At 37.2% G+C, this 19,308-nt stretch overlaps 1 protein-coding gene across 1 annotated transcript in view; it reads right to left on the bottom strand.

Moving 5' to 3' along the window:
• SPTLC3 (serine palmitoyltransferase long chain base subunit 3) overlaps positions 1 to 18,881 on the bottom strand; it is a 170,735-nt gene extending 151,854 nt beyond the window's left edge. The window contains exon 1 of the mRNA XM_055133468.1: positions 18,748 to 18,881. Within this exon, the coding sequence (XP_054989443.1) occupies positions 18,748 to 18,864 (117 nt within the window). The 5' untranslated portion in view covers positions 18,865 to 18,881. The remainder of the gene's footprint in view (positions 1 to 18,747) is intronic.
• Between the last annotated feature and the right edge of the window lie 427 nt (positions 18,882 to 19,308).

Raw genomic sequence — 19,308 nt, 5'->3', positions numbered from 1 at the left:
AACAGTGTGGCTTCATCCAGTTTGGAAAATATAGAGTCCACAGAAAAGGAAGAATTTCTCTAGGAGCTTTAAACAGTCCTAGAGGAGTACCAATGAACACATACTACAGAAACTTGCTGAAAATCATCTGTTGGAGTGAGTAAATGAGAGAGAAAGTTGAGACTAAGAAAGTTTGGAAGAGGAGGGGAGGATCTGCCAAGACTGGAAGATAAGTTCTGGGGCCATTTTTGATATGTGGACTCAAGAAGAATAGGATATGAAATGATGACTAGACTTCCTGTGTTACCCATTTGGAAATAAGACATAAAGAAGCCACTATAGTGAAATTGGAATATTATAGCAGGGTAAGCAGGCATTTTGTTTCAGAGAGCAGTGGAATAAAAATATGTGCCATTAGTAGGATGGCCCCATATCAAAACTAAAGGATTAATTCAGGGCATAAATATTTATAGGCTTCGAAGATCCTCTCTGGGATAACATATGGGATGGAGACTTTAAAGTCAATTGGATATAATTCAACTTTGGAAAAAAGTAGCTGTCCTTCACTCCTGTGCAATGATTGTATTCTGCTGATCTTTGAAACATGCTGGATCCTTTGAGAAACATAGAGCTTTATTAGGTTATCCTGATAAACTAGAGAAAAATAATGTACCAGTGGTTATAAATCATTGAAAATAGCTACCACTTACTGTATTCTTGATAAGTTATTATATGTCATGTGGATACAGTGTTTACCTCTGGAGTATTCAGAGATTTTGTGACTATAACCTTACATATTGTCATAATACAACTAAGAAGTAGGTTGTAAATAGCTGTAGCAAATAAGGATTATAATTACTCTAAAAAGTGCAGGGCATTATGTAACTTCCTCAAGGTTATTTAGCTGAAAAAGATAGGCTTACATTGAATTCCTCAACTCTGTCACAGTAGATTAAAACAAAAGAAAATTTGAAGTTAGGTTTTTAAAACATGACAGATTGCATCATATTTCACAAATGAAACAGCTTTGGGGGACAGATAGACAACAATACATATGGTCCCTTGAGCATTGCCAGGAGTGATCCCTGAGCACAGACAGGTGTGGCCTAAAAGCAAAACATTCAATGTCATTCTACACTTTGTTCATTCATTCACTTATTCATTGAACAGATGCACATGAACCCTACTCTGCTCCAATTTTTGTGCTAGATCTAGGTAACAACATGATGACAAGAGGGACAGAGTCCTTGACCTTGTGACACTCATGGTTAATGTGTGTGATGTTTAATATAGTTAGTCACCAGCTACAGATGCCTACTAGCTCTTGAATAGTCAAAATGAAGTTGATTTAGGGATTTATAACATTAACTACACTGTCCACATTTCAATAGCACACTCAAAAGCATGTGAATGGTGGTTGCATTACTAGGCAGGAGCATACATTTCCATCACTGCTAGATGTTTTACTGGTCAGAGGCTGGCAAATGGTGGTGCATGGACTAGATTTGACTCAGTCTATTTTTGTAAATAATTTTACTGGAACACATCTGCACCCATTTGTTTGCATATTAACCTGTGACTGCCCTCTACAGTATAATGACAGAGTTGTAGCAGAGAATGTATGGCCCACAGGGCCCAAAATTATTTATTCTGTGACCCTCTAAGAAAAATTTCTGTAAAGATGCCAAACAAGTACTTACAAAATGAGAAATGATGAATAAGAGATCTTATGCAATGGAGAGTGTAAGGATTTGACCTAATTCAAGAAAAGAGAAACACCTTCCTATAAAGTAAAATATTTAGTTTATATAATAATAGAGGCAGGGTAAGAGACGGGGAGGGAAACTAGGGTCATTGGTGGTGGAAAATTTACACTGGTGGAGGGACAGGTGTTGGAACTGCGTATGACTGAAACCTGTTCATAAACAGCTTTGTAACTGTGTATCTCACAACGATTCAATAAAACACAAATAAATAAATAAATAAAGTGTTTAAAATGAGATCTGAGTAATGAGTAGAAGTTAACCAGATACAGCATTTACAACAGAGGAAGAGCATGAAAAAATACAAAAAGAAGGATGTGTGGCAGGGGTCAACACTTATCTGGCACAAATAGGTAGGAAGCAGGTATGAGTAAAGGTAGTCACAGTTAAATTCCAGAAGGGGAACTACTTTTCTTTTTTTTATTGAATTATGAAGTAGATTACTATATCACTATCATCCCATTGTTCATCGATTTGCTTGAGTGGGCACCAGTAATGTCTCCATTGTGAGACTTGTTACTGTTTTTGGCATATAGAATATGCCATGGGTAGCTTGCCAGGCTCTGCTACGTGGGTGAGATACTCTCAGCAGCTTGGCAGGCTTTCTGAGAGGAGGGGAGGAATTGAACCCTGGTCGGCCTCGTGCAAGGCAAACGTCCTACCCACTGTACTATTGCTCCAGTCCATGTAGTAGATATCCCATAAATATTTGATGACTGAATGAGTAAATGAATAGTTTGGGGCCATAGGCAGAGGTTTACTCAAATTGAGTAATCACTGTATCACTGTCATACAGTTGTCCGTCGATTTACTCAAGCGGGCACCAATAATGTCTCTATTACACTCAGCCCTGAGATTTTAGCAGCATCCTTTACTCGTTTTTCTCAATGATTGGAGGCTCTTTCAGGGTCAGGAGAATGAGACCTATCGTTACTGTTTTGGGCATATCAAATACGCCATGGGTAGCTTGCCAGGCTCTGCCTTATGGGCGGGATACTTTCGGTAGCTTGCCAGGCTCTCCAAGAGGTATGTACATACATTTAACTGTATTTGGGATATGAACACTCCACGGGGAGTTTGTCAGGCTCTCCTATGCGGACAATAGACGATTGGTAGCTTGTCAGGTTCTCCAAGAGGAAAAATAGGCTGTTAGATGCCAAACGTGTGGAGAGTGGCCTTGAGCATGGCTGTGGCTGGGTTCCTGAGGTCTTCAACTGTTGAGGCTCTGCTCGGGGCGGGGAGGGAAATGCAACCTGTCCTCTCTGAGGGGCCCCAGTGAAGACAGCCAGGCGCAGGGGTAAGAGACTGTGTTGCTCTCTTCTGGGAGCTGGTTTTATAGTCTCAACATGTTGGCTATTGATGGGATTACACAGTAGCCGGGGGAAGTTTCTGGGTGTTACTGCCCAGCTACTGGAAAATGGGGGATCTGGGTGGAAGAGGCCCAGTCCTGATCAGAACAGCCTTGGAGATCTCGGCCCTGACTGAGTTGTAAAGTTGAGTAATACAGACTTGAAACCCTGCTCTTAACAAAAAAACATCTGATCAGATTTTTTTGTTTGTTTTTATTTTGGGGGCCACACTGAGTGGTGTTCAAGACAGTCTTGACTTTGCACTCAGGGATTACTCCTAGGTAACAATGTGGGGCTCAGAGGACCACTTGGCATGCCAGGGATCAAATCCTTGTTGGCTGTGTGCAAGGCAGGCCCTACATATTGTACTATCTTGCTCTGGGCCCTGGTCAGATTTTAACAAACCTTTGGCTTAAAAATGAGATCACACCCATGTTTTCAAAACAATCCCTGGTAGATTGTGTGGAGAACTGCTAACTGGGAGACCCTAAGTTCAGTGACGCACAGTGATTTGTGATTATGGGTTTGGTAATTTTAAAGTTTCTCCAGTATCCATGTAAGAATATGACTCAATGCAACAAGCAATTGATGCTGAGATTTTTAACTTGCTAATAAAATGTAAAGTGAAACTTCTAAATGGAGATGGGAGAAACTAACAACTGAGGTGTGCTTTGACATTATGGTGAGGTGTGCTCTGTGGTTTCATTACTATGCCAGGCAGCCAGTTGACTCATAGGTGACTAAGAACAAGGGTGTGGCTCCTGAGAGCACACAAAATGTGTTACAGTCATTTGACTAAACTCAGTGGACTGCACTCAGATTGTACATGATTTTTAGCCTTAGATAAAATTCAATCTATTTTATGACACCTCAGTTGGCTAAACTTCTAAGCCTGGACCCCAATTAAACTTTCTATCTTGTAAAACTACACCAAACAATGCCCTGTCTTAGCAATGTGAAACAAACAAAAGTCTTCCTACCCGGAAACAGAGAAATGTGTCCATGATTCAGTTGTTGTTCTTTCCTCGTTTATTCAAATTTGATGCTATGATTTCCCTTACCTATTCTTCTTGCATCTTTTTTCTCTTTCTCTCTCCATTAACCTATGCATGTCGAAAGTATCCCATGAACCTTTTGGTTCATCTTTTAAGGCTAGCAATAACTCTACCTACTCTACTCTCTCTCTGACCCAGACCCAGGCATCTTAAACCATAATAATTTCTGAGGCCAAAGTAATTTATGTTTACATGCTATAGTAATATTATTAACATAAACACTGGTATTATAATGAACAAAAAAGCCTTTTATAATCTTTTATTTCAGACTTTGGCTCGATTTCTCAGTCTACCTGATTGAGTACTTCTATTTGTTTCTGTCTATAAGCACTCATTGTGGTATTTCTGAGAGGTGATCAATGGAAACATGGTCCCTTAGCAAAAATGTTGGCTCCTTTTATAAAAGAATTAAACAACTCAGGAGGTATATGTATTATACCATTTTTCCATGTCCCCAAGTCATTTGTAAAGTTTTTCAAAAAGAGTGTCAGTCTTCTTAAGAATTTTGGTTCTGGTTCTGTAATGTAAAAGGCAATACAGTATAAAAGCACTATATACTGACAATGGACAGAGGTGTGTCTTGCCCTGGATTGGCAATTTTGAGATTGTGGGCAAGTGATGCACCTCTTTTGAGTCTCACCTGCATATTGAGAAATGTGTCACTAAGATTTAGAAAATGAGATAGCATGATTCTCTGAGATCTGATATCAGTTTGCCATCATTATACAAGTGTTTGAAAAGATTTAGAGCCTAGAATCTTTAGGACTAACAATCAGAATAGGTGACTAGGAAACCTAACATGTTGCAAGAACCCAAAATCTCTACTGTGTCATCAACTTGATTGTCTTGGACAAAATTAGCAAAGTAACCAAAACCTAAATCGGCTCATGTTACTTTATTGGGTTAGGAAGACAGTATCTATCTCATGTATTTGAAATGGAACTGAGGTTGATCAAAAGTTCAGAAGCAGGTGATTCTGAGCAATATACTTGCTATATAATCTGCTTATGTAACATAAGAATACCAAAATGAGGGAAAATTATATAAAAAACTTTAAAAGGGTTTATTTGAAGTTGTATTAGCTGAAAGGAGAAGAAAAATTGTTTACTTTCCAACTACGGAAATATAATGTAGAAAGTTATCAATTAAAATTCTGGGAATGTCATAGATTAAAATAATTATGGAGACTCCTAAAGTAGTTCTTCATACTATAATAAGCCAGATAACTTTTATTTGCTCTTGTTATGAATTAACTAAAGGATAAAAGCTACAATTTTCCCACTGTCTACCTGTATTTATGAGTAGTTGATAAAGTTTTATGAATCAATAATGGTTAGGGAAATATCGACTTTAGCTAGTTCTCTGAGTCATCCCGGAACTTAGGATCAAAACACTGTCTTCATTCATGTGCATTCTGTCTCCTTTTAATGAACCACGGACTTTTCATTCCTAAAATATATATCAGCCACACTCATTTTATCTATTTCACATTACTGTGAAAATCTAATGAGATCACGGATATAAGTATTATTATCCAGATAAAATGATATTATTGATACTGAAGGTAATTTTTGCTTTTGTCATTAATGCAAAAGAGTTGGCTACATATTAATAAATCACTGTCTTAATTTTTGGGTACTCATAAGCAGAATTGAGCAAAAGATTCAAATGACAATAATTTATTTAGATCATCCCAGAAAGCACAAATGGAGGAGGGGGATGAAAATGGGACAAGTAGGAAATAAGGAAAGAGTATGTTATCAAGATATTTAGTATTGTGGTTCTCTAAGAGATAGCTTACAGAATGCCTCAGGATCATTCAGCTAAAGGAGAGGAGGCAGGGATATTTATATTTCTATTTACATTAGTTTATAGTTGATGGCTTCTCCTGGGGGTGTTGATTCTCTAATGGCACCTGGCCTGATGAATACCAGGGCCTTAGAGATTTCAGGGGGACCAGAGAAAGTGCTCCAGCTAAGGACATGGGAACTGGCCCTAGGAATAAAGATGTATTAAGAACTGGAAGGAGGAGGTAGAGATGGCACCAACAGGATCTGCTACTCTCATCTTGATTTCATAACTGCTCCACCTTTATACATAACCTTAATATCTCCATATTATTATAAGTTTGTTTTCATTTACAAATTTGTTGGCATGCCGGTCTCTTACTCAAGGATTTTTGTTACATGTGTTAGAGGCAGTATCAAAAGGAAGTCCAATATGTGTTCTCTATCATTTTCTAGCATTATTTCACCAAAAGAAACTAATGGTAGAAATAAGACAAGGGCCAACATTGAGCAGCCGACACTTATATAGAATTCCCTTGGGCTATTGGTAGTGGTCTTTGCATGAACCATAGTATCTACTTCTCTAAACTTTCTTTAAAATACATGAATTTATTTATAGATGAAATAATGGGTTCATGGATAAAACAAATGCAACAAAGCAATTGTTGTAGAATCTAAGCAGTTGGTAAATTTTAGAACTCTAGAAAAATTTAAATATTCACAATAAAATTAAAATAGTTTTGATTTCCCCTGAGATAAAAGCACAGAACCTAAGGCCAACTTGTTTTAATTACTCAATGATTAGTCTAAAGAAAATTTACCTAACTTTAATTGAATCACTTGATACATCTAAACAATGGGAAGAGTGGGCCCAGGAATATGGCTTAAAGGTAAGATCTGCTATTTGGCATTTGCTAAGCCTTAGTTCTATACCCTTGTTCCACATGGCCCATTCAAAACTGCTTGTTGCAGACTTGGGTCCCCCAACAGCTCTTCACAAGTACTGCAGTACCAGGTGGAGTACTCAGCATCCTCCATCACTGAGATTGGCCTGAAATACTATTATATTCCAGATTAAGTACCAATTAAGCCATTTTACATAAAGTCCTTGCATGTCGTGTAATATAAAAATTTGTTAAATGAAAATTTAAATATTATTTCACATAAAGGATCACTGATACAAAGATAGATTCTACTGACTTGTACTTGGTCATTCAGTCCCAAGAATTTAGGGCTTTATTAAAACCAGATGACAGGCTAATATACTTATGAAGTATTCATTTTCTCTTTAATCCAGGAAAATTTCATCTCTTACTAAGAGGTATTAGGAATTCTTAGCTGAATTAATAATAATTAATTTCTATTTTCGTTTACTTTAAGAAATTCCATTTACTTAAAGCATGTTGTTTGACACCAGACTTAGCTACCTGGTAATAATAAATTGTCTAATTATGTTATTTTTATAGTACAGTGAGTAGGGACTCTACTCTTAACAAGATTGGGGAACCTACAAATTAAATAACCAGAGGATTTATACTTTGAAGTCTGCTGTGTTGAAGACATTATTATTGGTGATGATAGAAAGGAGGACAGTATTCAAAGCACGGTTTGGAGATTTTAAAATATATCCATGGAGCCAAAGAGATAATACAGTGGGTAAGGCACTTGACTTGTTTGTGACCAACCTGGGTTCTATTCCTGGAATTATTTATGTTGCTATAGGCCCACCATAAATGATTCCTGTGTGCAAAGTCAAGAATAATGCTTGAGCACCATCAGGTGTAATTTCCTCCCCCAAAAAACAAAAAAGGGGAGGAAGTGATTTCTTGTGTCAAATACTGCTGGCAGGTCAAATGAAAATAATAAAATTTGAGAAGATACTGTAGGATGCGGAAATATTAGGGTCTAAAACAATAATTTACTGAGTACGTAGTATATGCTCTGCATTATACTAAACAATTGATAAACTGAACAACTGAAGATTACAATAGCAATTGATGAGAAATAAGTGGTTGCAGGCTAACTCTGATAGATAACAGTTACAATTTTTGGTGTAACCAATATATGTCTGAGAGTTAATGGAAACCAATGTATATTAACTGTATCATTTAATCATCATTGCCTAGGGAAGTATGGTTCAGACAATGAAGCTATGAATGAAGGGTAGTGCATCTATTAGAGTATGACAGAATTGAAATCTGCAACCCGGGAAAGGAGGGATATACCGGGGATATTGGTGGTGGGGAATGTGCACTAGTGGAGGGATAGGTGTTTGATCATTGTGTGATTGTAACCCAAACATGAAAGCTTTTAAATATCTCATGGTGATTCAATAAAATTAAAAAAAAAGAAATCTGCAACCCATTATTATCTAATATTAAAGCTAGTGATCTTCCTTCTATTACTCTTCCCTAAGTAGTTCACTGGGAAGTTCTGATTGGTGTTGGGGTAGAAAATGTCATACACACAAACACCTCTGTATCCCTGACTTCAACCTTTGTTGGCGGGTGGGAGCCTTGGGTAACACCCGACATTGTTCAGGGCTTATTCCTGGATCTGTTCTCAGAATCAGTCCTGATGAGGCTTGGGGATCGTATGTTGTTTGGGGATCACACTCTGATCTGCAGCAGGCAAGGCTAGTGTCTTATCTGCTTTCATTTCATTTCTGCTCCGGTTGAGTCAAGTGTTATTCAAGGTTTTAGGAAGATGATAAAAGCAGTTACATTACAAAATAGATATGATAATTTATAGAATATAAATTTATGATATAAATTTTTGTGAAAATGAATTATGGAACAGGGAAAGTGAGCAGTGGTCTGAGTTGCTTTGGGTCATATTGCTTTTCTCTCTTTGTTGAATAATTTTATAAATCCTTCAGCCTATATTTTCTATAGAAGTTGATTTTCTATTTTGGAGGGGTTGGGTTTTGAGAGTAGATCTGACTTAATTTCTAAAGATATTATAGAATAGAGATTAACACACTGGAAACTTGAAAAAGTTTTGGATATGTACACCATCTACCAGCTGATCAACAACTCTTTGCTAGGTGGTTGCTCTGGCCTCAGCATGGCAGCTGAGTTGTGTTCCTGTGGCCAAAGTCATGGGTGAGAATCACTCAGCAGTGGTTGAGGTGCATGGAAGACATTCCTTCGTGGCCACTGTAGGAATCTTGAAAATGAAGAGACATCACTACTAGCGTCCAATTTTGGGTTTCTCATCAGTATTGGTGGGTGAGGTCAAGCCATAGATCATGACTTGGAATGAACAAATGTCAAGTGTCTTACCTCCAAGAGGCCTGAGAAAATCCATATTCATAATTACACAGCCCAAAAATGTTGTGCTCTGTGGGATGACAATTGAGTTTAGCTCTGGTGAGGGGTAGTGATCCTAGAGGCTGGAGTGATGAGTGAAAGTCTTGGAGGAGCAAGATACAGGGTGAGGTGCTTGTGGATGGGTAGGTTAGGGGCAGGCAGAGGAAAGTGGGATGGTTTTGCAGGAGGAAGGGAGCAGTCAACTAAAGCTCCTGAGAAATCTGTGGGTTTATTACGGAACTTTTGCATGATTTGGCTGATTGAAGTTTAGTGGGTGCTAAGAGGAAGACAGCACAGACAGCTGTATATGAGGGGGAGCTCACGACAGCCAAGGCTCTTAGGCACTTCTCCTGCTTAATGTAACAAACAGTTTATATATCACTTCTTATGAAACCTGAAAGATGAGATTTGTCCAATAAAATAGTTTTATTTCTAGTAGTTTGATAACTTGGAGCCTCATATTTAAAACCAGGGGAATCTGATTAATTAGGAGAATCTAATGATATATATAATCAGCTATAATTTTTCTACAAATTTTCACATTGTGTTAGCATAGTAACTTGGCAAAATGAAGACATAGAGATCAATTATTGATTTTAAATAACTTAAAGTAAGTCTAAATTAAGAGGTGTCAAATCTCTGAGCCCTTCTTTCTAAAAGAATTTGTGAAAATAGCATTCTACATATGACTATATTTTTCTTATTCTGGCTATCTATAGTTCAGGGTTATCGATTTGTAATTGATAGCAGTGTTTTATTGAAACTCACACTACTTGAAACTTTAAAGATTGAAAGCAAACATCTCAAAACTCTAGATCTTCCACTTACTACCTTTTCTCACCATGTTTGGATTTTTTAGGTTCTTTTTGAAAATCCTTACATACATTTTTTTTGTCACAGGACCTTTTTGCTCCATTGGCAACATTAAATTTCTTCAGATGAAACTTTTGCTTTCATTTTCTATTGTCACATAGGCTTATCAGCTTTCTTTTAAGACATTTGCAATTCCTACCTCCTTTAGAACCGAAAGATAATAAAGGTGACAAAATTCCTGGGTGAGTGGAAAATAATTCAGGTGTCACTGTCATAGATAAAGGCAATTGTGAAGAACAATTTTGAATACCTAAGTTATGTTTATAGTTTTTAATTGCATTTTTGTGATATTGAAATTAAAAGGTTTAATCTAAATTTGAATTACCCGTTTAAGGTTTTTCTTCCTCTTGTGTGGCAGAAGCAACTTTTTATGTAAATTTTAGCCAGGATAGTTTAGAATTTCAGGAAAACTATACCAGTTCAGTTCAGATAAATCAAAACAAAATTTATAATATTTAAGACAAAAATTATATCACAATCCTATCACAATCATCTTGTTGATCGTTGATTTGCTCAAGTGGCCCAGTAACATCTCCATCCATCCTAGCCCTGAGATTTTAGATTAAGGCACATCAGAGAAAGAACTACCATTAGCGCCTGACACAATGCAGGGGTGCAGTTCTATAACAAGAACTGATTTAAAGTATCTCAAAGAGAGAATAAGTATGGACTTCATTTGGGACATAAAGCAAACAAATTATGGAAGTTGTTTGTTTTCAGAAGGGGGGTTTCCTGGGACATGGGGGGGAGTGGTGGTAGGTGGGGGTTGGTAAGAGCATCCACTAAGTGCACAGGGAACTTGGGGGTCGTTCCTGATTCTTAGGGTTGTGCAAGCTAGATGGTTCAATACTTAAGCTCAGGAACCACCCAGGACACATCTGGTAGTATCAGCGGAACATGTGATACTGGAGAATGGATGGGTGTACTACCTCCCAGTGTTTTTAGTCCATGTGACCAGTGATTCAATGCAAGGGCCTGTTGCTCAGTCTCTGTAGTGCCAGGAAACACTGGGACACCCCTGTAGTTATGGAAGAAGATGGGAATGGGGATTGGCTTGGCACAGGGAGGTGGGGGGAAATATCCAGCAGTGCTCATGGGAGCATATCACTGTAGCACTGTTGTCTAACACATTGTTCATCGACTTGCTTGAGTAGGCACCAGTACTGTCTCCATTGTGAAACTTCTTGTTACTGTTTTTGGCATATCAAATACACCTCGGGTAGCTAGCCAGGTCCTGCCTTGCGGGCAGGATACTCTTGGTAGCTTGCCGGGCTCTCCGAGAGGTACGGAGGAATCGAATCTCGGTCTGCTATGTGCAAGGCAGACGCTATCCCTCTAGCCCTTTAAGTCATTAAAACTGCAATTTTCAGGGTCAAGAATGACAGTATAGCAAGTATGATGATTCCTTGGTGAGGTTCAGTGGACCGTGTGTTGTGCTAGAACTCAAAAATTATATATTTAGAAATAAGTGATATTGATTCTTTTAAAATTATTTGGTAACTTTGACCTATCTCTACCAGTGTTTCCAAGGAGAAAAAATATTCTCTCTTTTTTAACCATACCTACTAGTCCTCAAGCCTTACTTCTGGCTCTGAGCTCAGGAATCATTCATGGCAGTTCAGGGGACAATATGGGTTGCCAGGAATGAACCCAGGTCAGCTATATGCAAGGCAAGAGTCTTATCCATTATATTAGAAGGAGAATGGTTTTAGGAAACAAATAGATAAAATTAATTTTTAATTAACATATATTAGCATTGTAGCACTGTTGTCCCATTTTTCATCGATTTGCTTGAGGGGGCACCAGTAACATCTCTCTTGTGAGACTTCTTGTTACTGTTTTTGGCATATCAAATATGCCATGGGTAGCTTCCCAGGCTCTGCCGTACGGGCAGGATACTCTTGGTAGCTTGCTGGGCTCTCTGAGAGAAACAGAGGAATTGAACCCGGGTTGGCTGCGTGCCAGGCAAATGCCCTACCCACTGTGCTATCGGTCCAGCTATATATTAAATAACTAAAAACATGCATTCTTTTCATTAATGAAACATCTCTGAATGCACATACTCTTCTGATTTACATTATTTTACATATTATGCATCTATTTTAAGACTCCAGAAAATTAATTATAGGCCAGGTTTGGCAGCATTCAAACAATTAAGTTTTTGCATTTCTGATATTAAATTTATCTAATTTAACTGTGCAAGTCAGATATCCATTTTAAGCATGCACTCTTTAAACTAAAGCATAAAAGTCTCCTCTAATAAAAGTTCATTCTAGAGAAAGACATCTTTAACAAAGATTGGAAACAAAAACAAAAAAATGAACAAAAAATTTTAACACCCCTACGATTTTTCAAAATGCAAACATTTGCAAAAATGCAAATAGTTAAATAGATGGAGTTTGCATTTAGGAGCTTAGTTAGATTTCCAGCACTACTCTGACTGATGGGCTGGAGAGATAGTACAGCGGTAGGGCGTTTGCCTTGCGTGCAGCCTACCCAACTTTGATTCCTCCGCCCCTCTCGGATTGCCCGGCAAACTACAGAGAGTATCTTGCCCACATGTCAGAGCCTGGTAGGATACCCGTGACGTATCCGATATGCCAAACACAGTAACAACAAATCTCACAATGGAGACATTACTGGTACTCGCTCGAGCAAATCAATGAGCAACGGGATGACAGTGACAGTGACAGTGACTCTGATTGATGTCAGGAGGAACCCCCAAGCACGGAAAGGGTATAGCCCATCAGTTCATCAGGGTGTGATCCCAAGACAAACAAAAAGAAAAATGTCAATGCTAAAATTATTATAAAATTAGATTAGAAAATAACTTTTTGAGAGATTAAAAACACATGTATTACTTAACATTTGCTGCTTCAAACCTCATTAATAGATCAACAACAAAAATTATTTGCTTAGCAATCTACAGTTTGGTCAAGGGATAACTTCTCTTCAGGGATTATGCATTTGAATTGATAGACCTTGAAGCCAGAGCATCCTGCTTCTAGGATAGCTTAATTCTCCAAGTTTACAAATTGGTGCTGGATCTCAGTACAGCAAAGGTATTTGGTATTTTCTACTTGGACTGCGTGGGCTTCCTCCATCCCTGGTGTCTTGGCGCTGAGTGTTCTGAGAGGGCTGGTTACAAAGTCCTTTTGAATGTCTCCCAATTTCAAGATGGCCCTTTTTGTCACATTCTGCTAGTCAAAAAACGTATGTAGGTACAGTTTAAATTGTAAGAAGGGTGGAATAGAAGTTTGCCTTTAATGGGAAATTTTTTGAAAAAAAGTTTTAGTTCTCCTTCATCCGTCACATCACATATCTAAGAAGGTACCATATTACCAGGAAATGTTGTTCTAAGCAAACGACCTGTGTAGAGTAGCCATGTACTACTTCTAGGATTGATGAAATCTTCTAGACTTTATCTCTAGAAATTCATCTGGTGTTCAGTCTTAGATTATATGACTCAGAATCAACATGGGGGAGATCAGAGCTTTTTCAATTGAAGAATGGGGGCTTGGGTGTGGATGGCTAGTCCATTGATATAGTTGTTTCATGAGTCAACCAAGTTGCACAGTGAAAGTCCTTGTATGTGATAGTTTAGTATTTCTGTATTTTTCTAGTTTAGTATTTCTTATACTAATAGTGATGCTAAATTGCTTAATAAAAAGTAATACTAGATTTTTGTTGAGAAGAATCAGGGCCAGTACAGTCGCCAGGGTGCTTGACTTGTACTTGACTGACCCAGGTTTGATCCCCGGCTTTCTGTATGATCTCCCAAGCATCTCAAGGTGGGAGTCCTGAGTGCAGAGCCAGGAGTAAGTCCTCAGCACATCTGGGGGTGGCCCAAAACCCAAAAAGAAATAAATAAAAAAGAATAAAAGGGAGAGTGAAAGAAAATGAAAGGAGGAAGGAAGAAAGGAAAGAAGGAAGGAAGGAAAGAAGAAAGAAAGAAAGAAAGAAAGAAAGAAAGAAAGAAAGAAAGAAAGAAAGAAAGAAAGAAAGAAAGAAAGAAAGAAAGAAAGAAAGAAAGAAAGAAAGAAAGAAAGAAAGGAAGAAAGAAAGAAAAAGAGAGAAAGAAAGAAAGAAAGAAAGAAAGAAAGAAAGAAAGAAAGAAAGAAAGAAAGAAAGAAAGAAAGAAAGAAAGAAAGGAAGGAGGAAGGAAGGAAGGAAGGAAGAAGGAAGGAAGAAAGAAAGAAAGAAAGAAAGAAAGAAAGAAAGAAAGAAAGAAAGAAAGAAAGAAAGAAAGAAAGAAAGAAAGAAAGGAAGGAGGAAGGAAGGAAGGAAGGAAGAAGGAAGGAAGGAAGAAGGAAAGAAAGAAAGAAAGAAAGAAAGAAAGAAAGAAAGAAAGAAAGAAAGAAAGAAAGAAAGAAGAAAAGAAGGAAAGAAAAAGAAGCAAGCCAAACTCCCCACAACACCTTAAATTATTTACTCTGACTTTGTCCTTTAAACCCGAATTCATTTTCTACTTCTCTGTGGGATCAGGTAGGAAGTACACTCTAAACAATGTCTTAAATGACTTATAGAGTCAGTGTGACTAAGGAAAAAGACCAAAAATTCAAGAACTTGGAATTGATTTCCAAATGTAGCTTTGGCACTTATCAACTGTTGACTTTAATTATGTTACCCGAGTTTTCTTGTTACCTCATCTTTAAAGTGGGTCCAATAATAATAGTATCTATCTGGTAGGTATGTTTTGAAATGAATGCAAAGCACTTAGATTGCCTGGCACTTAGAATGCCTCAATACTTGTTAGAGATTACCATAATTATAATTTTCTTGGTTACCTTACTATCTTTTTTACAATAGAGCAACATATGTTAGGAGCTATAAATTTTTTATTTTTTTTCAATGTGTGGTTTCAATAAAAACATAAAAATCCCTTTCTTGACTTTAGCAACTAGAATACATGTTTATGAAAGTGACATTGGTTTATAACATAAGTTTCACATGTAAAACTCAATATCTGACCTCTGTATATGCTACTTCATGATTTTCACCAGAAGTGTAGTTTCTATTTATCACCATAAAACTGACTTTCTTTACTTATTTCACACCCCCATATTTCCCACTCTGGGAACAAACAATCAGGTCCTCCGTTTACACTTTTGCTCTAGCTTTTAATCTCATATATGAATAAAATTATAAGATGTTTGCTTTTCTCCATATCACTTATTGTTATTAACATGATTCATTCAAGGTTTATCCATGACGTTGAAAATGACAATTTTCACCAATTTTATAGTTGACCAGTCTTCCGTTGTGTATACTGTTTAATTCATAAATACTGGTTTGTAGGCTTATTTTAATGGAGAACAGATGATACCATGAGGTCCAGGAAATACATATATATATATATAAATATGTACATATATGTGTGTATATATATATGTGCACTTTTCTTCTGACTGCATGACACTGGGTAAGTTCTTCAATTTCTTTATCCTCATAAACATAACTAATAATAATAATAATTTGGCTGTGATATTATAAAAATCAAGCGAAACAATTCATATACATAGAAAAAGAAATAGCACTAGCAGCTTCTAAAATGTTATTAATGAATCTTTATATCGTTTTTTTATTGACTTTTTTGGATTACACTTGGCAATACTCAGGGGTTATTCTTAATTCTGAACTCAGGAATCACACCTGGCAGTGATCTGGGGACCATATGGATGGCAGGGACTGACCCAGGTTGGTCACTTGTAAGGCAAACACTCAACCCGCTGTACTACCTCTTCAACGGCAAACTTTTATATTGCTATTGAATTGAAAACAACTAAGTTTCATCTTGATTTTGTACTTTATAGTGTAACCTGAGAAAGCAGACTTTTATTTGCCATCTAATTGAACCCAATTCTAGAATATTATTTTTCTTTCTTTTCTTTACTTCCCTCCCTTACTTTCTCTTTCCTTTACTTACCTTTTGTATTTCCAATAATGTCCTTTATATCTTGTGTCATTTTTTTCTCTTTGGTTTTAGATAGTTTTGTATTCATTTGTAAAATTTCTTGTTTAACAAGAAACTTGAATTTTATAATATATATTAAAAATATTTTCCTGGTCTCTAATTTACCATTCTTTGTTTTGTGATCCAGAGACTATAAAACCAAGCTCCCAGAAGCGCGACATCTAATAGCCTACTTGTCCCTCTAGGAGAACCTGACAAGCTACCAATCATCTATTGCCTGCACAGGAGAGCCTGACAAGCTTCCTGTGGTGTATTCATATCCCAAATACAGTTAAAGACATATACATACCTCTCAGAGAGCCTGGTAAACTACCGAGAGTATCCTGCCCACACAGCAGAGACTGGCAAGCTACCCATGGAATATTTCAATGTTGCCTGATATGCCAAAAACAGTAATGATAGTTCTCATTCCCCTGACCCTGAAATAGTCTACAATCGTTGGGAAAGATGAGTAAGGAGAGGCTGCAAAAGTCTCAGGGCTGAGTGTAATAGAGATGTTACTGGTACCCGCTCAAGTAAATCAACAAACAATGGTATGACAGTGATGACAGTGATACAGTTTTGTGATGACAGTGATACAGTTTTATGATAGTGTTTTTTTCTTATATTTTTCATCAGAAATAAATGTTCATTTTTTATATAGTCAGATTTTTTACTTTTATGATTCATGATTTATTATATGATAGTTTTTCTTATTGTCTCCAGATATTATTTTAAAGTATATTTTCCAATATTCTTATAAATTAAAAATTTATCAGTGTTTACATGCTAATGTAAATAACACTTGATTTCTTTATTGCAGTATCAGTTGCTTATTATTCTTTTATATTGTTTATTCATTTTTCTTAATTTTAATTTTATTTCTAGAAAAATTAAAATAATTTTATATAAAGAGTTCACATAAACTTCATGGAATGATTTAGGTAGAATTGACATATTTCATCTACATATGGGTATTATATGTTATTCCATCTTTAATTTAGTTAACTTTTATGTCTCTCCATAGTATTTTAATATCTTCAACTTCATTTCTACCTCACATATTTTTACTACTATTCTCAAGTTCCTCATGTTTCTGATGCTACTATAAATGGAGCTTTTGATTTAATTGCGTTTTTAAATTGTTTTTTAAAATAAACCAATTTTCTGATATTTTTATTAACAGAACTTTATTTTTCTTATGAATATATGCACAAAACTTTTCTTCATGGTTTCTTGCTTTTTTCACTGGTTTGAGTGCATAGAGTAAATGATAGCAGTGATGTCCAACTCTTAACCATTCTCATTTTCTCCTTTAGCTGTCACAGTAGATAAACTTTGTTTATGTTTCTTAATAGCATAATAGAGTCTTCTATGAGGATAAGCTCCATTGAACCAGAGATAACCCACAAGCACAATCTAAGTCACTAGAGATAAAACTCACAGAATCCAGGAAAACCTCGAGATCATGCCATTTCTTTTCTCAAATGTCCCTCACTTACGACACTTATCTGGCTAGACATTTTGGGGGGACCACAAAATTCAGGGTCTTGAGCCGTCCCCCTACTCCAGGGAAAAACATGTAATGTCGTGAGAGTGGACTGGCTCTCTGCCAGCTCATCCTGTCCTGTGATCTTAGAACAATCTGACCTTTCCTCTAGGCAGATGTTAGTTCTCCAAGGATGGATGAGTAAAGGAGGACAACATGGGTTCCCTGCCCAGCTTCTTATTTCCCAACAGTTGAGCTACCTGTTTGGCTATGCTAATTTGTTCCTCCAACAGGTGAGCTCACATTGCTGCTCAGAAAAGGTGGCTATGGCATCATGGTTTAGAAAAAAGGGGAAATAGCTTTTTTTTTTTTTTTTTACCAGTACCTCCAAAACCTAAGCTTCCTATCCAAATAAGCATGAGTTCTTTTTCCTCCTCAGTAAATTTCTGTAAAACATTCTGTGACAGCAGGAGCCAAAGGAGGAAAAACTTAAATACCAAAGGCAAAAGAACCAACAAGTCTGTTTGGTTCCTGCTTGCAAAAAGTAACAATAAGCTACGCTTTCCAAAGTGTCTTGGAAAAGAATTCCTGTGATGTCAAATTTCAAAGAAGGGCTCTGGCCCCAAATCAAACTGACTTATGACAATGCTCCATTAAACACTAAAAAGAATCCATCTTTCAACCAGAGGCATTTCTCATGTATTCCCGCGAAAATGCCCTCTCCACCACACAATTCCAGCAATATTTACTTTCACTTCCTCTTTTTCTTCTGAAGCATGATGAATGTAACATGTGAATTTTTGATGGACTGAAATTTAGTTTAAAAATTTGAATCTGCACTACATTGCCCCCTCTCTCATGCCAACCCCCTTCACCCCCCCCCTCACTTCCCATCATCAAAATTCTTACAAGAAAATAGACATCTGGTAGGTACCTTAATAGCTCAGGAAGTTTAAGGATCTTGAGTTTATGTTGTGTCCTATCTTATAAGGTGAGAAAATTATCTCGCTTTACCCATACCTAAAAAAAAACACTTTTTGGTGACTCTTTCAATTAGTTGCAGAATTAAAGCACTTAAAGCACTTTATAAACAGGGCATTTTTAGTTTAAAACCACTTAAGCAGCATTGCCAAGAGATACTGAAAATGCTCAAATCATTCAGGGCAGGGGGACCAGTTTGCCTCTTACCTGGGCTTCTTTCACTATCCCATTCTTTGTGCAGTTTCCACTTTTTGAGCTGTCACTCTGTTTCTTGTGATTGTAAAGATTCCCATTGCAAACATCACCGCCTCCAGGATGAGCCATTTGTATGAAATGATGGAACCCAGCAAATTTTCTTCCAGAGGTAGTTGGCAAGCTTTAGTGCTGAAGTTGGTGAGGGGATGGGATCAGCTTTGGGCTGAGCTCCTATAGGAATCCTACCAATCAGGCTTTTCCAGAAGGAGCGTAACAGCCTATCTTTTGGACAGATCTTCTAAACCAAAACCAAACTGTTACCTTTACACTGGCAACCTTTACATTCCTCAACTCAGACTGTGAACTCCACTGCAACAAACCTGCTTTGGCATTTATAAAGGAGATTGCTCATGCTGGCTTCTTGCACAAACTGAGGAAACCTGAAGACTGCAAACCCAGTGGCAAACTGTGAGGAGGCGGGCTAGGAGGTGGAGAATCATTTAAAGACACATACACACATATCCGGTACACAGAGTCCTGTAAGTACAGTTGACTCCAAATTGACAAGTAGCT

Source organism: Sorex araneus, chromosome 3, assembly GCF_027595985.1.
Source record: "Sorex araneus isolate mSorAra2 chromosome 3, mSorAra2.pri, whole genome shotgun sequence".
In the NCBI taxonomy this organism is placed as follows: domain Eukaryota; kingdom Metazoa; phylum Chordata; class Mammalia; order Eulipotyphla; family Soricidae; genus Sorex; species Sorex araneus.
Note: the sequence above shows the minus strand (reverse complement) of the source record. Positions and strands in the feature narration are given on the sequence as shown.